Source organism: Notechis scutatus, chromosome 2 (genome assembly GCF_049901735.1).
Source record: "Notechis scutatus isolate UNSWTSFEM ecotype Mainland chromosome 2, rNotScu1.2, whole genome shotgun sequence".
Taxonomy (NCBI): Eukaryota; Metazoa; Chordata; class Lepidosauria; order Squamata; family Elapidae; genus Notechis; species Notechis scutatus.
The window spans coordinates 18,094,663-18,120,237 of NC_142010.1; the positions used below are offsets into that span (position 1 = coordinate 18,094,663).

General features: G+C 42.4%; 1 protein-coding gene across 1 annotated transcript; it reads right to left on the reverse strand.

The window, feature by feature from the left end:
- Positions 1 to 1,179: 1,179 nt before the first annotated feature.
- On the reverse strand, positions 1,180 to 23,010 carry TUBB (tubulin beta class I). The gene is made up of 4 exons (XM_026684468.2): positions 22,767 to 23,010; positions 4,732 to 4,840; positions 3,265 to 3,375; positions 1,180 to 2,315 (listed from the first exon to the last, which is right to left on the reverse strand). Exons 1-4 carry the CDS (start codon positions 22,821 to 22,823, stop codon positions 1,258 to 1,260), a joined length of 1,335 nt encoding a protein of 444 aa, XP_026540253.1. The 5' UTR covers positions 22,824 to 23,010; the 3' UTR covers positions 1,180 to 1,257.
- Positions 23,011 to 25,575: the final 2,565 nt, after the last annotated feature.

Genomic DNA, 25,575 nt, shown 5'->3' on the forward strand with positions numbered 1-25,575 from the left:
TCTCGTTGAGAAATACTGATAGAAGGCAATCTTTTAGGGGTGACCCATCGAGCCAAAAATACTCCATCTAGTATTTTAGGGGCAAAGTTAGTGTGTCTTATGCTCTTCCATTTAGCCACACTAACTTAAGTGGCCTCTCTATATTTGACACTTGCTATCACTTAAGCAACACAATGGCAGTCTACATCTGCAATAAGATGGCACGTCATATATTGAGTAAACCTGAAACAAATCATGCATTGCCCCCTTGTACATCCTGGAACATTTGAACTTCATTCATATTTCTTTTGGAGCAGACATACCCTCAAACACATCTATCTCTACACCTCTCCCTAAAACAAATTTAAATTTTTAGCACTTACACGGCACCTTCCTTCCTATTTAATGGAATTGCTTCTTTGAGCAGCAATTAAGCAATGTATCTTTTACAAGCACCTAATTTGAATGAAGCGGAAGTGACCTTCGTTTTTAGTGCATCTTATGCCCTACATAGCAATGTTCAATTAATAATTCAACTAAGGTTAGGATTTAAGATTAAAGCTAAAGTTTGAACAAACGCCCGCTTTAGGGAGCAAAATACTGTTAGTTTTTTGTTTGGCAAAACATGAAGCTGTGATAAACATCCTTAGATTTAGTCACAGACTTGAAACATGTCAACCCCGAGTGGGATAAGTCAAGTGTGGTAGACAGGTGGGACATGAATACTGATGGTGGGGAAAAAGAGCCAAATCCAGCCCACGCAAGGATTTTTCCATTGCAGATACAGAATATGGATGCCTTTAAGGCAAAGCCAGGAAGGTGAAAGGAGCATTTGGCAGAACAAGGAAGTGGTTCCATTTTAAAGGTATCTGTTTTCCCCTAAGCAAGTCTGCTCCAAACTGTCTACTTCCTTGTCGAAGCTGCAGTTTTATTTAGGTTGACAAAAGAGATATGGTAGGTTGGGGAATAATAAATACAGTAAGAATTACAGGCAAGGAAGGAACTGCATCTTCTCCCAGTGTCTTACACAGCCTCCCCTCACCTGATTTTACAAGGTACCTGCCATAACTAAAAAAAGTACTACATGTAAAAAAAAGCCAAGCCAACTTTAAACCATCGTTAAGAGGCTGCTGTGTAAGAAAAGTCTGAAAAGAGAGTGGACAGGTTAAGTTTTGAGAAGAAGGAGAAGGAAACACAGGGTAGAGATGCAATTTTTTTTTTAATTTTTATTTTGTGAGGACTTATTGAACAGGTGTCAAAAGGGCGCGAGGTTTAGCCTCAAGCTTCTTCCTCCGCCTCTTCTCCAAAATCCTCCTCTTCCTCAGCTGTGGCATCCTGGTATTGTTGATATTCAGAGACGAGGTCATTCATGTTGCTCTCCGCTTCCGTGAACTCCATCTCGTCCATGCCCTCACCTGTGTACCAGTGCAGGAAAGCTTTGCGACGGAACATGGCTGTGAACTGCTCGGAGATGCGCTTGAAGAGCTCCTGGATGGCCGTGCTGTTGCCGATGAAGGTGACCGCCATTTTCAAGCCACGGGGAGGGATGTCGCACACGGCCGTCTTGACGTTGTTGGGGATCCACTCGACGAAGTAGCTGCTGTTCTTGTTCTGCACGTTCAGCATCTGTTCGTCCACCTCCTTCATGGACATGCGGCCTCGGAAGACGGCGGCCACCGTGAGGTAGCGTCCGTGCCGGGGGTCGCAGGCTGCCATCATGTTCTTGGCGTCAAAAACTTGCTGCGTTAACTCAGGGACCGTGAGGGCCCGGTATTGCTGGCTGCCACGGCTGGTCAAAGGAGCGAAGCCGGGCATGAAAAAGTGGAGCCGAGGGAAAGGAACCATGTTTACAGCAAGCTTGCGGAGATCGGCGTTCAGCTGTCCGGGAAAGCGGAGACAGGTCGTTACGCCACTCATGGTGGCTGAGACCAGGTGGTTAAGATCCCCGTAGGTTGGAGTGGTCAGCTTGAGGGTGCGGAAACAGATGTCGTAGAGAGCTTCGTTGTCGATGCAGTAGGTCTCATCTGTGTTCTCCACTAGCTGGTGGACAGAGAGGGTAGCATTGTAAGGCTCCACCACGGTATCTGAGACCTTGGGGGAAGGCACCACGCTGAAGGTATTCATGATACGGTCAGGGTACTCTTCACGGATCTTGCTGATCAGTAAGGTGCCCATTCCAGAACCGGTTCCACCCCCTAGAGAGTGGGTCAGCTGGAATCCTTGCAGGCAGTCACAACTCTCAGCTTCCTTCCTCACAACATCTAGGACTGAATCCACCAGCTCGGCACCTTCTGTATAATGACCTTTGGCCCAGTTGTTACCAGCTCCACTCTGGCCTGAAAAGTTCAGAAGAAGTAGATGGGGAATACATCATTAAATTGGGTTAGGAAAGCCACCTTTCCCTTCGACTGCTAGCTACTTCTACTTCCCTGGCCTTTCCGCATCAGATGTATACAGATTATCTTCTTGAACACGCAACACTATTCTTCAAACCTACCATAGGAGGGTCCTTCAAACCCTCCACACTCACGAGAGAAACTTTCTAACAGTGAGGACAATTAACCAGTGAAACAGCTTGCCTTCAGAAATCATCACTGGAGGTTTTTGAGAAGAGACTAGACAGACACTTGTCTGAGATTGTATAGGATGGTTCTCATGCTTGAGCAGGGGGCTAGACTAGAAGACCTCCAAGGTCCCTTCCCACTCTGTTATTTGGTCCAAGATCACCCACCCAGTTTTTCATGCCTAAGGCAGGACTAGAACTCATGAAGTATCTTGGTTTCTAGTCCAGCACCTTAACCGCTAGATTGAACTGGCTTCTACATTCAATACAATCCTCTCTGGAGTGTCCTCCAAATGTTTCGGGTGACAATTCGATTGATACCTAAGTCATAAAAATGACAGCCTAGTTAGTACAGCTGGAGGGCACCAGCAGTTTTAAGTATCAACGAAGTGCGACAGTCCCCTGAAAATTGGGTGGATTTCAATTCCCAGAAATTCTGGGAGTTGAAGTTCACGCAGCAGAGATCCAAAACCTGGAAGGCAGAACCAAACATTCCAGAAGACGTAGCTATCCCAGCTTGCCCTGAGCTCACTTATCTTTGCCTGCCCCTCCTATCATGTCAATGCTTTGCAACGTCGTCTTCTCTTCCTCCTTCAATAGCAAAGTAAATTATCAAGACAATTTGACAAAAGGTGCTGGTTGCTCAAACTTAGTCTAGACCCTATATTTTCCCCTATCAAATATAGCTACAAGTAGCAAAAAAAAAAGAGGTAGTTTCTTACCAAATACAAAATTATCTGGTCGAAATATTTGTCCAAAAGGTCCAGAACGCACTGAGTCCATGGTTCCTGGCTCCAAATCAACCAAAATGGCACGAGGGACATATTTACCACCTAGACAAACAAACAAAAACACGTGTAAGGGAAAATCCATTGCCGTAACAAAGTAAGTTTCCTCTGACGAAATTACAGTTGAGTTCTAGCTATCAAAGTAGCTTGCTTGTGCCTAGTTGTTAAGATTTCAGAGGAGAGGCTGAGCATTGGTAAGGCAGTCAATGAATTAAAGCAGTGATCCCCAACCTTTTTTATGCCGCGGCCTGGTACCGGTATCAGCTGGGCGCTGCGGCCCAGTACCGGCATCAGCTGGGCGCTGCCATCTTTTTTTTATGAAAAAGTGCTTCCGGTGAGCTTTCTACCCGGAAAAGCTCACCGGAAGCACTTTTTCATCAAAAAAAGATGGTGGCGCCCAGCAAACCAGCGGCCCGGTAGGTAATTCAGTGGTTGGGGACCCCTGAATTAAAGGATGTCAGACATTCCTTAATTATAGCAGAGGCCTCCAAACTTGGCAACTTTAAGGTTTGTGGACATCAACTCCCCAAATTCCCTAGCCACACAATATAGCTGGCTAAAGAATTCTGGGAGTTGAAGTCTTAAAGCCTTAAAGCTGCCAGGTTTGGAGGCCCTCGATATAAAGGATGGGTGGAAGGAACACACAGAATTGAGTTACAAAAAGTGGGAGAGAAAAAAAAGAGGCATTTCAATATAGTATTAAAAATATTGTAGTCATCTTTCCAATACTTGTTGGGGTACACCTTTCTCAATCCAATTTATTATCTCAATCCAATTTATTAGGCTATCTTTGTAGGGTAAGATGAAGGTTAATCCTGAGCCAAGCCTTTTAATTTAATACAGGTAGTCCTCAAATTACAACTGTAATGGAGACTGCCCATTATGGTCACAGGTTGTACAACTAGTTTTATGTCACACCTGATTTTACAAACTTTTTTTGCAGCCGTTATTAAGTGAATATGGCAATTGTAAAGCAAACCCCATGGTCATTATGGGGGGGCGTGGTTTTGCCAAAAATCAGAAGTACCAATTTTCAGCAAAACTGTCATAAAATGCAGCCACATGACCAGCTTGCAAAGTCTTAAATGCAGCTGTGTTGCCAAATGCAGTGGTCACGTCACCACAGGAAAGGGGAGTTTTGGATCTGGGTCACCTTTTGGGGGTTGGTCATAAGTTGAGTGTTAAGAAATAACTATTAGAAGTCTACTTTAAGTTCACGTAATGACTGTTGGGATTCTTAGCAAGCTCAGACTATAACTATACAAGGTCATACACAGTAGGAATGATTCTAGAGAAGACAATGAGGAAATTCAACAAGGATTCATATTTATTTGTTGGAAAACATTTGGATCAAATCAGGCCAAAAGAGTGAGGGAGGAGGAAGAGGAGAGGAAGGCTTACCAGTGGCCTCATTGTAGTAAACACTGATGCGATCCAGTTGTAGATCACTGTCACCATGGTAGGTCCCAGTTGGGTCGATTCCATGTTCATCACTGATCACTTCCCAGAACTTTCAAGGATAAATAAAAAGAGAAAGGTTTGAGTTAGGTGGAGGGGGAAAAAGCTGTGTATTCCAGCAGCACATTCCAAAGTATTTACAATAGGAAGTATGATCTTTCCAGGTTATATGCCAATTTTCCATTCTTAGACTAAGAGACATACATTCTTGGGACAATCTGTCAAGAAACTTATTTGCCGAACACTGAGAGACAAGCCCTTAAAAAGTCCCAAGTTTTCCCCAACTTGGTACTCTTCTGTGGCAGACTATAACTCCCCATATGCCTTCCCACAACAAGAGTGGCTGAGGCTGATGGGTTTCTCATCAGAAATTTTGTATCTTAGAGAACCTCTCGACACTTTATTATAAGTCTTGTGCTACTAGCCAATTTATAATCCGCTTAGTTTTATACAGGGCCCAAACATTTTGGACACTGTAAGAGTGTTTGCAGCGTGACTACTGTTGTGAGACCACCCAGGAGCACAACACAGCATACAGAGGCTTTGTCTTTTAACCGTGGTTTATATACATACATATATGCTATATACATACTGCTATATACATACATATATGTGTTAGGCACATACCAGGCAAGCAATCAGTCTTCATTACTCTGCACTGAGAACTACAATGGAGATAGAACATGAGGAGAGAGACGCCCTCTTCATGGCCGCCTTTATATAGACAGCTTCTTAAAGTGGCAAATACCCTGCTGACTCATTCTCATTGCATCATCGTTTACAGCACCCTTACAACAGCTGGTCAGCTATTAAATCTCAATACCTTAACACAGAACAAGGAAGCTGTGAAGAGATGCCATACGTGTTTTCCATTCAGAAGACCCTTTAAATCAAAGGTCTCCAACCTTGGCAGTTTAAGACTTATGGACTTCAACTCCCAGAATTCTTGAGATAAGATGACTGGAGAAGGAATTCTGGGAGTTGAAGTCCACAAGTCTTAAAGCTGTCAAGTTTGAAGACCCTTGCTTTAAATGCTTGGTATTTCCAATATGAAAGAAGGAACAAAGTCCACAAAATCTCTACCCTAACTAGAAACCACCACCCTTCCCTAACCTGGTGCCCAGCTGTGATGGGATCTCTAGCCAGCACAGTCCTATTGGTAGAGAGAATTCTGAGGAGGATAAACCACCTGGAGAACAGACCCAACAAAATGAGGAAAAGAACCCCCCAAGAGAGATCTTCTCAGAGGATAGGATGGGAGAAAATACAAGAATCTCTGGCACTGACAACGAACCAAAACTGTATTTTTGCATAGACCTAATTGGCCGCAGCACCTTTGAGCCAAAAGCTCTCCGTCCTCAATGGCAAAAAGGGTGAATTCAAGGTGTGGTCAGAATCCATTGCTATCCCTTTACAGTTCCAAGCTGGAATCTGGGCGTTGTAAGTAGACTTCAGGGCTCTCTGCTCTCATCCAGGCTTGGATGGGGGAAAACAACATGAATGCAAGTGAGAAGGATTTATGCCTATTTTAAAAGGCCCAACCATCCTAAGACACCAACGATCTTCACATTAATCACAGTCACCCTTTTTTTAAAAGCAGCAACAAAACTTCCCTCTTAAAGGACAGAGGAGCTGACTAAGCAGCTGCAACAGCCATACAAGCTCTGCTTTGTTCTCCTGAAGGCCAGGCTTCATAAAGAAGCTCTTAGCTGCAGTTGTAATCGTGTCTGATGGCCTTGCTCTTACAGGTGTGGACTACATCTCCCACCACATCCCATCTTTAGAAAACAACTGTTCCTTGCTTATTCATCAGAGGACTTCTTCCACCTACTAGAACAGGGTCCCAACCACCGGGCCAAGCTGGCCAGCTTATATCTTTTGATAGGGCGGCTCTCCGTGAGCTTTCCGGGTAGAAAGCTCACCGGAAGCACTTTTTCATCAAAAAAAAAGATGAGCGGAAGCTTCAGTGAGAGCCTCTTCCGGTAGAAAGCCATTTCTACCCGGAAAAGCTCACCGGGAGCAGTGCAAACGCATCACCATCTTTTTTGATGAAAAAGTGCTTCCGGTGAGGTCACCGAAGCACTTTTTCATCAAAAAGATGGCGGGCGCCCAGTTGAGCCGTACAGGGCTGTGGCGCCCAGCTGATGCCGCTACCGGGCGCGGCAAAGAAAAGGTTGGGGATCACTGTACTAGAAGATCTGATGGACCTGTGCTAGAATTCCTAAGCAGGACCAAACCTTCACTTTGAAATGGTCTTCTTATCACTATCTCCTATTTAGTATAGGAGCTAAGGAATGGCTCCCCAACCACTTCATCCCTTAAGAATGTCTTGAAAATTGTCCCTTTCCGCAGGATATTTTGCAATTAGCAAAAAGACTTTCCTAAATTAGCTTACAAATTGTTTTCACATTTGTTTTGCTTTGTTTTGATTGAAAAAAAAATGCCTTCCATCTTAAGGAAGTAATTCTGGGCAGAATTTCTCAATAGTTTCCATCTCAGCTTACAACAGGCTTCAGGAGGATTCAAGCTGATTTAGTTCCAGGTACCCAGAAATCAGATTGCTAAACCCTACATTGGAAGAGGCCCGCCTCCCCCCCATGTCTTTGGCTGATGCTAGAAAAGAAAATTTGGGATTCTGCCTATTCACAAAATGACTGCCGTTCATATGGTGATCCAATATAAAGCAATAGCACTTAAGACTTATATATACTGCTTGACAGCGCTTTACAGCCCTCTCTAAGCGGTTTACAGGGTCAGCATATTGCCCCCAATAATCTGGGTCCTCATTTTACCAACCTGGAAAGGATGGAAGGCTGAGTCAACCTTGAGCCTGGTGAGATTCGAACTGCCAAATTGCAGGCAGATGGCAGTCAGCAGAAGCACCCTGCAGTGTTGCACTCTAACCACTGCACCACCACAGCACAACGAAAGTGTCAACTCAAAAATATTTCTCAGCAGAAAGGGAGTGGGGGAAGTAGTGCATTCCTTAAATGCTTTCATAGATAATCGCTAGTCTTCTGGCACGCAAGATTACTACTGGAGAGCATGATTGATGATGACTCTTGGCTATGGACGTGTCCCATTGGAGAATATACATCCAGGGGTGGGGGAAGACCAGAGTCAAGGGTGAAATGAACGATGTGTCTCAGAGTCAGCTGCACCCAGGTAGTAGCGGCATGTTCATTCCTAATATTAAAAAAAAATTAACTCTGAGAAATGTGGCTAGAGACTCATGATTTGAATGGGGGTAGATGCCAGAGCCCTAATAAGAACAATATAAACCAGTGGCATCTCTCTAGTGTTTCGATCACATCTTCATCCATTTTAAGCTTAGCCCCCTTTCTTGGGGTCATGAGTCTTAGAAGCTAAACTACAGATACCTATAAGGATAAAGCATACCTGAAACCCAGTGGCATACTAAAAGAGATACTAAAATAAAGGCTAACACCTATACTCTTTTTCTGGTTATGATGGACAAGGTCTTTGTGGACATCAGGCTGGGGAATACCAGCCTTAGAACAATCCTAAGAGATGACATACTGCAGGGAAGGGTGGTCTCTTAGGGCAGTTTGCATATCAATTGTCATCTTCTCCCTTCAGAAACTCTATGGGCATTTCTAAGCAAGGTTTTAAGATCGTATGAGCTCCGCTGAACAGTCCGTGACTCGCTCTTTCTGTCCTTTTTCCACAGCCTTGGCTCAAACAGGTTTCACCACTTATTAAAATAAATCTCAAAACCTTTGAATATTCACCAACACTCACACACAATTTTTCAGTCAATTAATCCAATCACAGCAATAAAACTAAATTGGCTAACCACCCATCCATCTGGGTGATATGCTTCCAGATCCTTGGGAAGGCGTATTACAAGCTTATCAGTTTAATTCATAGCTAGTTGTTGATTTTGACATATGCTTAGTGTTGTGCAAACCCAGCTAACAAACCCAAATGACTTAACATGTACCATGATACGCTAAGTTAGAAAGATTGCATGACCAAATTAATATACAGGTAGTCTTAGATTTACCAATAGTTCATTTAGTGACCAGGAAGTTACAACAGCACTGAAAAGTGACTGGCTCTTTTTCACACTTATGACCATTGCGGCATCCCCTTGGATCATGTGACCAAAATTCAGAGGCTTGGCAACCGATTCATATTTGTTACCGTTGCAGTGTCCCCTTATGTCATGTGATTCCCTCTTTTTGAGACCTTCTGACAAGCAAAGTCAATGGGAAAACTAAATTAACTTAACAACTGTGGCAAGGAAGATTGTAAAATGGGGCAAAATCCACTTAACAAATGCCTCGCTTAACAACAGAACTTTTGGCCTCAATTGTGGTTGTAAGTCAAGAACTACCCATACTCAGGTAGAGAACAAGGCACCTGGTGCAATGTCCTTCCACAGTGGGCCACAGTGATTGGGTTTTTTGCTAGATGTCCACTATTTTTTTTAAAATGACAGTATTTACCTAATACCCCAACTAAATCACATTTTGCCTTTAGAGCCATTCGCGACACCAGTTTACTTGAGTGCACTAAATCCACAATAAACACATTTCTTAACCTGGCAGGAAATATGCCCTTTAAATACCTCCTTTCTTTGGAGATTGAGAAAAGAGATGGTTCTCACTAGCCTACCAGCTTTTATTCCATAGACAGCTTGCATCTGTATCCCTTGGAGATAAATTCTCCACAAGGCATTGTTAATGTTTTTGACTAACCCAGAATTCCCAAGGTCCACAGCAAAAGAAAGAGCAGAGTGATGAGGCCAACAGCCAGAAGCTTCGATTTAAGAGGGACCACCTCTGGAAAGCTACATCCCTTCACCTCCTAGACAAGGGATCAAACTTGAGGCCTGTGGGCCAGACACTACTTAGATTTGGCTCTTGGGCCGCCCCTGGATTCTAACTCACAACTGAGTGATTTGCTTAATGACTGTCATGAACTCATAAAAAAATTGGGTCTGATCGTGTGGATGCCTCGACTTAAAACCAAAATTCTGGTCCTGGTTGTGGTCGTTTTAAGTCAAGGACTTCTTGTACAACTGCTGTGTTCTGCACTAAGTATATTAACATTCCTGACTCATCTTCATGTAGGGCAAATTGATTCTACCCTCCTTCCTATCTGAGCGAAGTCACTGTAGCCACTCAAAAGCAGCAGAGAAAAAGCAGAGATGAAAAGCAGATGGAAGATTTTTCACTATTTTACTCCAAGCAAGCTTTTTAAAAATAGACCAAGATACCTAATAAAAAACATGTAGAATTGGATCAAAATAGGCACCTGCTGACTAAGGATTTTAGGAGCAGAAGTTCAATACATTTGGGGGATGGCAAACAGATTTGAGGAAATTACAGACTTGGAATTTAATCTCCATCATACATCTGCATGCCTGCTTTGATAGAATAGGCGATAATTAAAGAACTAAAATCACCCATTTCCAATTTAGTCTCTCCCTGTTGGCTGCAAATTATAATTACAGTATGAAAACAGTCTTTTAACGTTCAAATTTCCCGAACAGCATAGGGAGAATCTAATTCTGCAACAATTCAGCATCAGTTGCAAAGATGGGTGCTTAGCTAACAAAAATGCCAACAATACAGAAGCAACTTCTAAGCATTGGACTATTTTCCAATGCTAGAATGAATCGCAGGTTATTTCAACTCTTTTGTATTATAAGTGTTACACATCTGTATTTGTGTACTATTTCCTATACTGTATCCATAGATCAATTCATGGATTAAGGGTCATCTCATACTTAAGTGTCTTATCTATTTAAAGAAGACGAGTCACCTCATCTTAGCTGGCTCTATTGGGGCAAAGTGCAGATTGTAGAGCAAGAGTTGGCAATGACACATTAGCTAAACAATCAGCAACGCTAGTTGTGGGGTCCTTGGTGCTTCCTTGAGCTTGGTTCTTTTCTTGTAGACGTTTTTCATTACCCAACTACAATAAGACGGTGTTACCTTAGTATGCGCTTATGTGTAAAGCCCAGATTCCCTCATTTCTAAATTTTCTTTTAGGTCAGGGGTCCCCAACCACCAGTCCGCAGACCGGTACCGGTCCGTGGAACAAGTCCTACCAGGCCGCTGGTTTGCTGGCGCCGCCATCTTGTTTTGATGAAAAAGTGCTTCCGGTGAGCTCACCGGAAGCACTTTTTCATCAAAACAAGATGGCAGCGCCCAGCTGATGCCGGTACCGGGCCGCGCCATAAAAAAGGTTGGGGATACCGGGCCACGTCATAAAAAAGGTTGGGGATCACTGTTTTAGGTAACAGTAAAGCAATTGGATCCAAAAGGAAAATGTTGCTGTCCATCATTTTAAAACTTTCTCTGGCCAGTTAGCTTGGCTATACACCAAAAAGCACACAGCATGCTGTTACCTTCCCACCAAAGTGGTGCCTATTTATCTACTTGCATTTGCATGCTTTTGAGCTACTAGGTGAGCAGGAGTTGGCCAGGAATGGGAGCTGACCCTGTCACAAGGCACTCAGGTCTCGAACCCGGCGGTCAGATTTTCAGTTGACAAACTTCAACATCTTTTAACCACTACTCTGTGATAGATAAGATAGGAAGCAGGGTCTCAAGATGCAGGAAAAGTAACCTCTTTTTCACTCTCTAGGCAGTGATTATCAGTGGTGAGGAAAAGAAATATTCCAAGCATTTTTCTAAAACTAGTAATGGTTGATTTAAAGGACACTGGGTCCCATGAACAGCTTCCATTCTTCCCTGCCCTTATGTCCCTCGAAGGAACATTTTACAAAGACTTGGAAGGAAGGAAGCAATTTCTGGAGGGATTGTTTTTGCTTCTTGCAGTATCTGAAAGGGCAAAGAATCTTGCAGTATCTGAAAGGCAAAACTTGCTTAATAATGCCCAGTGGAATGTGCTGTCTTTGAGGTGTCAAAACATTCTTACAGGGTTCGTGCAAACTTAGTCTTGCAAAACAACATGGCTAACATGTTTTAGCCTGTAATTGCTGACCTCTGTAAAATCTAGCTGCTTAATGAAGTACCTGCCCAGATCATCTTTTCTAAAAAGATACTAATTTTAGACAACGCTGTGGGGGCCTTCCCAAGTCCATGAGACCAGCTTAAACTTGAAAGTTGCCACATTTCATAGTATGTCTTCAACCCACTTTCTCCGCTCTTAATACAAGCAAAGTTTCTCCTTCTATAAGGGCAGGCAGAAGGGGCACAAACCTCTTAGGGCAGGAATGTCAAACTGTGTCAAGTGCTGGCCATGCCCATCCCTGTTTTAGCAAGGTGGGGAGTCACAATATGTCACGTGATGACAAGTTTGACATCCCTCCTTAGGGCAGGGGACTCTAACTTTGGCAACTTTTAAGACTTGTGGACTTCAACAAGGAATTCTGGGAGTTGAAGTCCACAACCCAAGGTTGGAGTCCTGTCTTAGGGTTTGTAGACAATTTGGAATGTTCAGACCACGTTGATCGATACTTTCTCAAAATGCCCGCCATGTTGTGTCTATTCACAAAATGGCTGTCCCAAAATACCCATTTATCAGAAGACAAAACAAGCGGATTTGTTCCCCAGAACCCTTGGAGATATTTCTTCACTTTTTTTGCATTTCTGGGCAGACACATTCTTACACATAATATTTCAATTGTACTGTTGCCATCCAACATTTTTTTAAATTTTCTATAAATGCCCATGGGATGTGATATGCCAAAAACTTCTTTAAAATAAAGCTGCCAAGAAACACTTGGTTTTACAACTAATTAATTTTCAAGAATCCAGAGCAAAAAATGCGGAACTAAGGAGGAGGAAGAAACATGTAGGCACCAGCAGAAAGATTTATCGGCACTATAATGCTCTCAGATATGCCTTGCTTTCTGGCCAGAAATTCCTCTTCCTCAATTAAACTGCTCAGTTCCTCTCTGAAATCACTTCATCCATGAAGCCAAACAATAAAGCAAACCCAGAAACCTTTGAACCACTGATTGGACAGCAAGGGGTAAGCAAATCAATGGATAAAAACTGAAAACCCTGTTAAAAGGCCACAGTAGATCCAATGTGTCTCCTCCCTGCCCACAAATTCTGCTCATAATCAAAAATCCTCCTTTAGAGATCCCCAACCTAATGTTTTTCAGAATAAATGAGACTTTAAATTTCCCAAATTCAGGGAATTTGTCAATCCCCAAATGCCAGACTAGTATAAAAGCTGTACTAATCTATTCAGGAAAACATAAGAAGAGATTGACGCAAATGCAGCTCTCATCCAGTTCCAGCCTCCCCTTAAGGAGATGGTACCTGTCTTTTTTCTCTCTAAATGTGAGGATTAGCAATAGCACTTAAGATTTATATACCACTTTACGGTGCTTTATAGCCCTCTCTAAGTGGTTTACAGAGTCAGTATATTGCCCCCCAACAATCTGGGTCCTCATTTTACCCACCTCGGAAGGATGGAAGGCTAAGTTAACCTTGAGCCTGGTGAGAATCAAACTGCCAAATTGCAGTCAGCCGGCAGTCAGCAGAAGTAGCCTGCAGGACTGTACTCTAACCACTGCGCCACCGTGGCTCATAATAAAACCAAGCTATCCTACTAAGCTTTTAAAGAATAAAAGGTAAATTCTCCTTCAATGTAACTTGATTCTTGGTCATTTCATGAATATACCCATGGCTGACAATATAGAAATTACTTTCCACAGGTAGTCCTTGACTTATAACCATTTATTTAAGGGCTGTTTGAAGTTAAGACAACACTGAGAAAAGTAACCTAAAACTGGTCCTCACTTTTATGACCATTACATCATCCATGCAGTGACTTGATCAAAATTCAGGCACTTGCCAATATATTTAGGGTGGTTGTAGCATCCCAAGGTCACTTGTGACTTTCCTCAGGATTTCTGACAAGCCAAGTCAGTGGAGGAAGCAGGATTTACTTAAGAACTGTATTTTTTTTTAATGACCATACCACAATTTCATAAAATTAGGTGCCACTCAACTTTTAAGAATCCTGGTAGCGCAGTAGTTAGAATGCAGTATTGCAGGCTAACTCTGCCCGCTGTCAACAATTCAATTCTGACCAGCTCTAGGTTAACTCAGGCTTACGGGGGGGGGGGGGGGGGGGGTTTTTTTGGGGTTGGGGGTGTTATTTTTTTGGAAAGTGGTTCGAGAGTGCTGTAAAAGCACAATGTAGTGGTATATTATTTGAGTGGTTTTTTTTTTTTTCAACTTTCTAATCTACTCAACAGGCCAGGAAATTGATGGAGGCATATTATCCATGTACTCATTATCCATGTAGTCTAGCCCTGATTATATTCCAGCCCCAGGCAAGGTTAGATTCTTGAGATAATACAAGCAAGGGACAATCCAATCAACTATTCTTTTCTTTGCATGGGTCCTCCAAATTCTTTCAACTTGCATTATACCCATGTCATCTCTAGAGTAATGAATGTCATGTTGGTTAATAGTTAATGTAAATTACCAATATGTGTAGACAATTATGCCCAGGAGAATTGAATTATCTTATGTGAGATATAAGTTAATTTTCATCCATTCTTCCAATAACTACTTGGACCTGGAAAACTTCGTCTTAGAGGTTTGAAACTCCCCTGAGACAAAGGAGGAGGGGACAAAAGGGAAAGACAATGGTCAGAAAATGGATCTTTTCTCCACAACGTTAAAATCTGGGAACCCAAGTTTTAGAATGGTAGTGGAATGAGAGAAGAGTACCTTGACTTACAATCATAATTGAGTGCAAAATTTCCATTGCTAAGCAACGAAAAGGAGTTAAATGAATTTTAACTTGTTAAATGAGTTTTGCCCCATCTTACAAATCTTGCTACAGTTGTTAAGCGAATCACACAATTGTTGTAACATGGTTGTGTTACGTAAACCTGGCTTCCCAGTTGACTTTGCTTGACAGAAAGTCACAAAAAGTTGATTACATGATTATTGCGACCATCACAAATACATGCCAATTTGCCTAGTCACGGGAATGCTGCAAATGGTTGTAAGTGTAAAAATGGTCCTAACTCACTTTTTTCAGTGTTGTAACTTTGAATGGTCACTAAACAAATGATTGTAAGCCTGTTAAATTCTACTGATTGTGTTGGGTAGGGAAGGTTAACAGTGTTAAGAAAATTCAACGACCAATATTTGGAGAGTTTCCAGTTGCCCAACCCTGGCTAGGATTATGGAATTTACTTTATTATTTATTTACACATGCTCCTCAACTTATGACTGGTTATTTGCAGGTACTCCTCCTCGGCTTACAACCACAAGCGCGACTGGAAATTCATGAGAATCAGAAAAAATTGTAAATTGAGACACCCATAACCAGACCCCAATATTACAACAGCTTCTAAGTGAATCAGGTAATTAAAAGTCTGAACCCATTCTCTAGAATGGGCATTTTTGACAGAAACCGTCCCCCCCAAAAAAGTCACAAATTGTCATGAGACAAGGGATGCAGCAACCATTTGTAAAAGTGAATTGGTTGCTAAATGCCCAAAATGCAGCCCAACGGCAATGCATATAGGCCATAAAGCACCTTTTCTGAGGAATTCCTAACTGTGAACCGTTCATTACAGTATCTATCTCCAAACAGACTTTACATCTCAAAACAAAGCGCTTAGGATAACACGGAATGCTCCTTTTTGCAAAACCTGGCGCTTAGGACATAGGCTTGTGCCACACTTTGGAAATAAAATTTGGAAAATGTGTATGCATTAGTAATTCTTTAAAATAGCTAGCTTCACATTTTCCTGGGATTATGTGTGACAGCCTCTGTGACCGATTCTGGTAAATGATGCAGCTCCTTTAAAGAGGCTGCACAAAGAAGCTGGACTCATAGCCACCACTCCCCTTAATCCAAAACATCATTTTGGAATCCAATCTAAGGCATCTTACAGCCTGGCACAATAACTTCCTTTCATTGATAGTGTTGCTATGGGAGCAGAGAATGGGAGACAGTTACAATGCGGTGAGAATAAGGCTAATGATGTGGTGACTGTTGTGGCTACTACACAGACATTAATTCAAGACAGTATTCAGTACAGAAGTGCAATATTCATGGATCCAAGTAAAGAATGTACCAAAGAAGTTAGAAATATTTTTACCTTAAAAATACCCCATTACAGGTGCATTTTGACGGTTTTCAGAAGTAAATGTTCCCATCAGGAGTGATTTACTGTCCGAAACTGCTTATCTGCTCCCCAAATGGTACAATTAAGGAAGTCTGGAAAAAACTGCAGGTCCAGAATGTTCCTACCTTGGATCAATGAACTGTGCATATCCTTAACATTCAGGGTTTTAGTTACAGGCTTATCATTAACATCTCGAAAGATTTCTGGTACCGTAAATCCTAGGCTGGGAATTCCAGGTTACTTTTGTAGTCCACAGCTGAAAGGTGCAAAATTTGAGAAACACTTACTACTACCAGGCCAAATCAATTCCCTGCAGAATGAAGCCTTTCCATTGATGATTATGGATTGAAATCCACCAATTAAGGTTAGGAGGTAGTTGTTTGTTCAATTTCTTGAAAAACTAAAGAGCACCAAGAGTGAATGATTTGCCATCCTGCACCATCTGAAGCATTAGGAAGATATCCACAGTAATCTCCACCATTGCTTTAAAGAGATATTGACAGGATCCTTTGTGAAAATTCTGAAATGAGTTGAAAGTTCTCCATTTATCAAATGATGATTTATCACCATAACCATCATCGCCCTACCAGTGTTTGTCACCTGGCTTTAATGGGAGGGCTTCAAGTTCCTAGGGCCGGGGAAGAACAGGAGGGTCTACATGCCTCGAAGGTGTGAAGTGGGGAAACACTATACTAGGGCGAATCAATTCCCTGCAGAATGAAGCCTTTCCATTGATGATTATGGATTGAAATCCACCAATTAAGGTTAGGAGGTAGTTGTTTGTTCAATTTCTTGAAAAACTAAAGAGCACCAAGAGTGAATGATTGGACTACCTGCCATACCTAAAGAGAGATTGGAACCTGGATCTCCCCACTTCTAGCACAGCACTTAACTTCAATTATATCTTTATTTCAACTTCACGCTGCCAACAGTTCTTTAAAAAGTTTGTTCAAGACCCTCAGAAGCCTATGAATGATACTCCCTTGCTTTCCTAAGTTTTCAGTTCTCTGTGAAGAAATGAAATACATATTGATCTAAGTTCAGTTCCTAGTACCCCTGAATAAAGGATATTCAGGTTCAATATACCACTCGGAGCTTGACAAGTCAAAGAAGTTAACAGAGTAACAGAGTTGGAAGGGACCTTGGAGATCATCTAGTCCAATCCCCTGCTCAAGCAGGAGATCCTATACTATTCCAGACAAGTGGCAGTCCAACCTCTTTTTAAAAGCTTCCAGTGATGGAGCATTCACAACTTCTGAAGACAAGCTGTTCCACTCATTAATTGTTCTCACTTAGGAAATTTCTTAGTTCTAGGTTGCTTCTCTCCTTGATTAACACTTCCACCCATTGTTTCTTGTCTTGCCTTCTGTTGTAATAACCTAATCTCATCCTGTAGCCCCCAAAACTAGGAAAATATAATGCATATAGTAAAATTGGGGGCAGCCAAAGGCATCATGACTCTTACCCATGTTCTTCCCATTTTCTTTGGTCTAGTAACTTCCAGAGCAGTGGAGAAAGAAAGCACAGAGTGAATCATGAATGGTGTTCTCCAAAGCATCAAAAAGGAATGTGTTGGGTTTTTTTTTCATAGCGGTGTGGGAAGAACAGAGATACTTCTAAGAAGCAGACTTGGCTTCAAAATGTCTTCCTTGTGGGTAGGAGAATCAATAGCCCTTTTGTAATTATCCAGCTTCTAGCATAGTAAGTTTGTCACTGACACAAGCAACAAATGAGGGGGTGTGGCCCACTGGCTGCATTTAAATATATGTACATATTAAGGATTATAATGCGATATAGCTTTCATTCATTGTAATACTTATGGTAACATTTTACTCATATATATTTATGTATGAATATATGCCCTGTAGGCATTTCTTTGTAGTTTTCTGTTAGGTCCACCCCCCCTATAACTTTCATAAAGGCTTATTTGTATTCAGTCAATGATTTTTTTTTTAAAAAAAGTTTCTATTTATTGTATGCCAATTTTAAAAATCCTCATTCAGTCATAAGAGCTTCAGCTAGGAAGGAGCTTGTGTGTTGTAGTTTTAGAAGCACAATTTTGTCTTCATAGGGATACATTTCCCCAAGGCAGATAATAATAGCATCATTTTTGTAAGAAATGCACTGAAATAAAATCCTGATAAGGTTCCTTCATAGTTTGTGGCCAAAGACAGCGGACAAACCATAGGACAAAACTGTAGTACTTTGTGCCTAAGAGATTATTGCTTCTAGTGGGCTTGTTCTTCCCAATGTAAATCACTTCTGCCTTCAGTTTCAGATGTTTTTACAGAGGCTATTGGGAGGGGTGGGGAGAGAAACCTTGGTTCCTTGGGTCTCCCATTTGCTGACCAAACACACGCAAGGCACTGCAGATACATAAATTTTTAAATACACTAGTGGGGAGGAAGGTGGGGAGTTGGGTTTAGCCCCACCCTGACTGCAGACAAGACACCAGTCCAAAAAGCCAATGCACATCATTGGAATGTGCAGAGATTCCAAAGCTAGGGTTTTAAGAGTTCCAGTGGGAAGATATTGTTCTAAAGGATCATGAATGGGGGATTCTGTTTTTTTTTCCTGAAAAAAAAAATGATGCTGTTCTTTATCTAATAGAGAAAGCCTGCAAGTTCAGTTAGTCCAGTCTTGCTTTTTAATTCATCAGGTGCCAGCAAAAAGCTGCAGACACACCCACAGGCATGCCGAAGTGGATGCGTATACCGCAATGTAGGTCATGTAGAGGTGACCAGGGTGGGGCAGCTAGGAAGGAGCAGACACTGGATTAGCACCTATGGATTCCCCAGAATACAAGTCTTAAAGGCTACAACAGCCTTCTAGGAACAATGCAGCATTTTGGAAAACGAATGACGATCCCTGGTATTGATTTTTCTTTCTTTCATCTTCCCACATGCACAAGAATTTACCACAAAGAGAACAAAGCACACAGGTCCAGAAGCCTATTCTACAAACTGTAGGATTCTGCTTTCTCATTGCATTGCTATCATTTATCACCAACACAGTGCAGGTGCTGAATTATTTTTACTACTCCTAAGTCCATTGGCAATCCCCTATTCCACAATGTCTAAAATTATAGAGTGATCTAGGTCAGGGGGAAAAGGGGGAGGACAGGAAAAATAAAAGGATGAGCTATACCTCTGGGAGGACAGAGAACAATCTCGCAAGATAGGAAAGCCAATTTTAGCTCCTGTCCTAAGGATACAGGTGAATATTCCTCTCCAGCCTTTTGATGTAAGTAGCACAATGGAGAAAAAAAACCTGACCACCATCACAATGGAGACGTCATTGTCTGCTTGGTACAATGTCCTAACTTTAGAGGGGGGATGACTTAACATGTTGCAGAAACCCAGCTTCACTTAAGGATATGGGGTAAAAGCGTAACCAAGAAGATTCTGAAGTGTGTAGTAACACACAACTGTCAAGTTTATGAGTTTCTTCTCCAGAAGACCTGGCTGGGCATCCTTCCTGCCTTTCAACATGGATGTAGCGCAGTTGGAAGGGAGGTCTTGTAGACCTTGCTCAGGCAGGAGATCCAGAGAGATTTTAAAAAGAAAGGATTTTTTTAAAGATGTTTTTTTTAAAAAAAAAAAAGTTTTTATGCTGCTTCAGAAGCCCTTTGATGGTTCCTCACATGAGCATCCCAAAGACAGAAATATGGAGGGCATCTAATGCTGAGAGGTTGGGGAATATGGTAGGTGGGCGGGCACTGACAATCTGCCATTGTCTCTCGCTCTGATCTCCCAGTCTTTTAAAAGCCTGCTAAGCTGAAATGCAATTTAAGGTTTCATCCCACAGGTTCATCCCCCCCCACTTTAAGAAGACCCGTTTTATTCCTTTCTACCAGCTAATCAAGAGAGAGCAACTGGACAGATTTCACCAGCTTTGTGGGGAGGCTTTTCCGATAAATCAGGATTTCAAGCCATTTGACTGCACATGACAGCAGACTGGCAGGCTCGGAAAGTATAACTCTGGGGGGGTTTAAGCCAGCCAGAGATAGAGAGAATGAATTCAATAAAAGAACCGAAATCTCCCCTCAATAAAAGAACCGAAATCTCCACTTCAACCACGCCTCGCTGCCATCTCTGCCCCCTTTCCTTTCTTCCCTTTCTGCTTTCAGAGCCCATTACAGCGGCCATTACAGGCGCCCACAAACCCCATGTCTGCAGCTGCTGCAGCCAGGCCGAAGGGCACAGGAAGAGGATGGAGGGAAGGAGGGAAAGAGTGAAAGAGGGAGAGAGAGAGAGAGAGAGAGAGAGAGAGAGAGAGAGAGAGAGAGAGAGAGAGAGAGAGAGGAGCGCTCAGCGGCCATGTGCTTCCCCGACTGCAGACAAAGACTGGAAATGGTGGGCGGGTTAAAAAAAAAAAGGTGGGGACGGGACTTTGGCGCCAGCAATGGCATCCGTTCTGCAGTAGAGGAAGTCCAGCTTTTGCAAGCCAGCTTTCCTCAACTTGGCGCCCCCCCACACCAATGCTCTCGACTCCAGCTCCCATCATCCACTCCCCCCCCCACACACACACTCTGGAGCATGCTTGCCCTATGAGGAATGAGGGAGGAAGCCCCAAATGTCTGAAAAGTCGTTACAAGGGATTTTTTTTTTTTAACGCTAGGAGAATATTCCTTTCCAAGCAACCTTTCTCTTTTGTAACATTTCAGGCTTCGGGCTTGCAACAAAATTACTGGGGGGCGCGTTTCTTTTTTTTCTTTCTTTCTCCTGGCTTAATCCGACATTATTATATATACAAAGAGGTTCAAGCTCCCGCGGTTTGGTGCGGGGTGGCCTTAAAAAGAGGGGTTTAATTTCAAGTCAGGATCCAATGTCAAGATAGGGACGGAGAAGCCACGGAGCCTCTCGAGCCCCTTTCCTAAATAATTTAAAAAAAAGCGGGGGGGAGGAGGGATTTCCCCCGAACTTGAATGCCGTTTTATTAAATCCTAACAAAAATGATGAGAAAAAAAATATTCAAGCAGAATTCCGGACCCTCCTTTCCCCCCCTTCATCTATATTTATGGAGATTTTTTTTTTTGGGGGGGGGAGGCAGTTTTATTTATGCAAGCAAAAAATAATTGCTTTTTAAACGCCTTTCAAGGCATACCTCTTTCAAAACGTACCGATGGGGGAGGGGAAGCTAAAGTTTTAAAACTGGGAGAGCGCTTCGTGGGACTAACCCGGAATTTGGCTACCCACGCCCCAATCTATGGAAAGGGATTCCTCCATTTAGTCTCTCCTAGGGGAGCCGCGCCTATGACCCCTTTGGATCCCCCTCTCTCCTTTGGCCTCGATCCCATCTCTAACGGATCAGGAAATCGGGGTGGGGCTCGGCTTAAAAAAAAAAAAAAAAAGAGGGATCGACCGCGTGGATACGGACGATCCCAGGGAGTGAAATCGGCTCAGAAGAAATCGGGATTCGCTCGTCGCAAAAAAAAAAAACCCGAAAAAAAACAACCCACGAACGAAACTGCGTCGTTGGATTTAGGCGGGCTGGTGGAGGGGCGCGAACCCTGTGCGAATCCTCCCGTCTTTTTTTCTTCTCCGGCTGAGTTCAAATTTTATGTGTGTGTGTGTGTATATATATATCGGTGTAGCCGACCTCTCTCTCTCTCTCTCTCTCTCTCTCTCTCTCTCTCTCTCTCTCTCTCTCTATATATATATATATATATATATATATATATATATATATATATATATATATATATATATATATATATATATATGTGTGTGTGTGTGTGTGTGTGTGTGTCGGCTACACACACACACAAAGCCGCCCTTCGCGTCCCGCCGCTAAACAAAAAAACAGCCCGGCTTTTGTTCTCGTTTCACACTTCGATTCGGATCTCTTTCGAAATTGCACTCCCTTTCCGCAGCCGCTTTGGCGCTAGAATTTACAGGCTACGCCGATTATAGCTGGCGGGCATTTCACCCCTCCCCTTTCCCCCCCCCTCCCCCGGCAAGAGTGGTGTCCACGGGTAGACTTCTGCCATTAAGGGTCTAATCCCATTCCTTTCTAAATCGCAGGATTAAAAGGGAAGGAAAGACGAACAAAGGCAAGGGCCCCTCCCTTTAGAAGGAAAATGAAGATGGTTTTAGCGGGGGAGGAGGAAGAGAATCTTTTCCCCTCGGATAATGACCTTAATCTATAGGCGATCCCTATACATACATACATACATAGATATATATCGCCAAGATACTCTCAATCTTACACGGGAAAAGACCCGAACACGCCAAGACCTGCATATATCCATATCTATCTATCTATCTATCTATCTATCTATCTATCTATCTATCTATCTATCTATCTATCTATCTATCTATCTATCTACCTATCTATCTACCTATCTATCTCTCCATATATATCTATAATATATCTGTATATCTATATATGTATAGGGATCGCCTATAGATTAAAGCCATTGTTATATATATACATATATATACATATATATATACACACACACACACAAATTTTATTTATTTATAATTTATATATAAAACCCCAGTTACAGCGGTGCTTTCCTTTATGTATACATAAGGGAAAGAGCACCGGGGTAACTGGATTTGATAGCGATCGCACCGGGTGTTTTTTGCAACGGCGATCGAACAAAAGATTCCCTCCCTCCCGCAGCCCTTTATTTCAAAAAATTAACGCAGCCACGTGCTTCTCGCCACGGGGAGCACTTCCGTTTTGCCACCGTGGCAATGGATGCGAGGAGCAGCACGGCAATGCGTTTGAGCCGTTCCACCTCCCGCTATTTTTCCACCTTGACTCTATTCGAAGTTTCAACGCTGGGGCCCGCGTGGACGTGGGTGGGTGGGTGGAGGGAGGGGAAGAAGGGAGAGAGAAAATTTGCCAGCCTCACCTTTGCTCCGATCTGGTTACCACATTGCCCAGCTTGAATGTGTACGATTTCCCTCATTTTGCCTTGCCTCTTTTTAATGCCTCGCCCGCACTTCTGCTTTTAATAATAATAATAATTTAAAAAAAAAAAAAGATTGCGCTAGCCGGACGCCGCTGCTCCTTTAAGTCTAGCTAGAACGTTGCGGAGCTCAAGGTTCTCTTCTCCGAACGCGGCGGCAACAGCAGCGAAACGTTCTGGGGAGCCTGCGGAGAACCAGACAAAGCTTTTATAAACTGGCGGTCGGCTCGCGCTCTGATTGGTCGAAAGGGTTCAGGAGCGCGCGCTGATAGGGCGGGGTGGGGGCAGGAAGAGCCACGTGGTAAAAAAAAGGGGAGGGGGAGAAGGCAGAGTTGGGGTGTGGTCGGTGACAGAGGAGGGAGTCGGGGAGGAAAATGCGATTTTTCCCCTCTCCTTTTTGTGGCGGTGATAGAATGGGGAAGGGGCGTTGGAAGGCTTGTCTAATGGGCGAGCAGTGATTAAAAAAATAAAAAAACAGCGCCGCGCTTCCCCCTCCGCATTACAGTATTAAGGCCACGAGATCGCGTCCGCTTTTGTGCTGCGTTCAAACGCGTGGTTCTTGCTGTGCTGGGTTTTAAAAGAGTCCGGGCATATCTGGGTGCAAAACGCATTTGGCTGTAATGACTTCATTTTTAAAAGGCTTTCGCGGGTTCTCGAAATGCCTAGCTAGCGGAATGCATCTTCTTTGTGGCTTATGATCAGGAATAGGGAGGGGTCTTTTCAGCGTTTGAAAATGGTAGAATATGGTTTGGTGTCTTCCCCTAAACCACCCCACCCCTCCAATCGAGGTATTTATTTAGCCTGGGAAAATGCATTATTCCTTGGTACTAAGGTTTGCCATGAAAAATTAGGAGTTAACGTCTTGTACAATGATTTCATTTGTTCCTGGCTTTCTCTAATTTCTATTTTTATGCTATTGATCCTATCTTTTGTATTATTGCTGTAAAGTTAGGCTTAATGCAGTAAGTGTACAGTACTAAAGGGTGATCCTAGGATCCACCCACCCCTCCATCAAAGATCCTCTCAGGTATTCTCAAAATCAAAATCATTTGCCAGCCTATGTTGAAAAAAATAATATATTAAAACCCACCAAACAATCCTGAGGTGCAATTGTGACCGTGGATGTGTCAACATTAATTTTATACAGCAAATACAGTATTTATAAATATCACCCTTACAGACAAAAGCTCTTATCCATAATCTTTAAAAATGAACATGAGCCCTGAGAGGGGAAAAAGTTTTAGGAAACTGGCTTTGGATAGCAAAGATAAATATTTTAGCCAGGTGCCATGGAGGGTGAGCAATAAAATGTTTTATAGTCCTAATGTTAATTGTGCAATATGTACTAATTGCTAATTGCATTAATTATTTTGGAAAATTAATTATTTTTTTACATTGTATTTTAATATGGACCCTTGACCCTATCTTGCTAGGAAGAGACAATGTGTAAAAGGGATAATGTTGCTGACAATGTATTATGGGGAAAAGATTGGGCAGGGTTTAATAATTAATACAGATTGAAGCTTATTTAGGATTCTTCCAAAAAAATAAGATTGAAAATGCAGTTGGGGAAAAACTGCAGGAGGAGAGCTGCAATACTCTAGGTTAGCCAAGAATCAAGGAGACAGTAGTGACTTTTTAGACCCACCCATGTTATTAAAAGATATTAGGGTGAACTGTAGCTCCTTGAAACATTATATCATTTAATAAAATCTAATGGGGGGGGGGGGGGTTAAGGCCAGCAAGAAGAAAAACGTTTCAGAGGTAAGCGAAATCAAAATGGTACACTTCTCCATGGTACACACTAATTTTCACCGTAGAAAATTAGGAATTAATGTTTTGTGCAGTGAGTAATCTTGTTTATTTCTGGGTTTACGTTCATTTTATAGTCTTTTTTTTTTTTTTTGTCTTAACCTTTTCTATTTTCTCTTAAGCTTTTAGGTGGAGAGATACAAATGTTACATTGCATCAGGTCACCATACATGAGGTTTTACACTGTTTCCATCTACTCTTGGGAGGAGGGATTTTTCCCCCCTGTTATTTTTCATAGTATATATACCTGATGTACAATAGAACTAAGCCAAGTTAGAGCAGTAGGTCCCCAAACAGTTCAGATTGCAGCCCCTTCCCTAAACAGTCAAACCATTAAGGAAGAAATAGCTTACCCTTCAGACACTAATTCTTGATTTGTGAGGCTGCCTACTTTAGAAGACCAATTCCCTCTGCTATCAAAAGAATTTCTCCGTTGATTTCCCCAAGGAGCTTCTTCCTCTCTGCTCAAATTTCTCTTTGTTTCCTCAGCCCATAAATTTTCATGGCATGTTCTTTTTCTCAAGCTGCTAAATTGCTTTTTTCTTTTAAAGACTCTTAAGTTACTACCTGCAGTGGGGTATTTTTTTTTTTTTTTGGCAGCAGTTTCCTTCTGCACATGTTAAGCTCATCTTTCCTGACTCATCACTATTTTGGGCTTTCTCTATTTTTATACATGTGCCTGTCCTTGCTCCATTCCCCATAGTTTTTTTTTTTGGGGGGGGGGGAATGCATAAGCCTGCTGGATAATAAAGCCCATGTCAGTCAATATACAGGTAGTCCTCAATTTAACGACCACAATTGAGGCCCGAATGGATGTTGCTAAGTGAAAAATGTGTTAAGTAACACAGTTGTTAATCTGGCTTCCTCACTGAAGCCTTGGCTTGTCAGTGTCAGGGCTCTGACAGTTACCCCCATTTAAATCACGAGTCTCGAGCCAAAC

What these genes read in the sequence shown, in the direction of transcription:
- TUBB (XM_026684468.2), bottom strand. Translation starts at nt 22,823, where the DNA reads ATGAGGGAAATCGTACACATTCAAGCTGGGCAATGTGGTAACCAGATC. An exon ending in TTACTACAATGAGGCCACTG is followed by an intron (nt 3,376 to 4,731) that starts GTAAGCCTTCCT and finishes TTGTTTGTCTAG; the next exon opens with GTGGTAAATATGTCCCTCGT. An exon ending in ACCAGATAATTTTGTATTTG is followed by an intron (nt 2,316 to 3,264) that starts GTAAGAAACTAC and finishes TGAACTTTTCAG; the next exon opens with GCCAGAGTGGAGCTGGTAAC.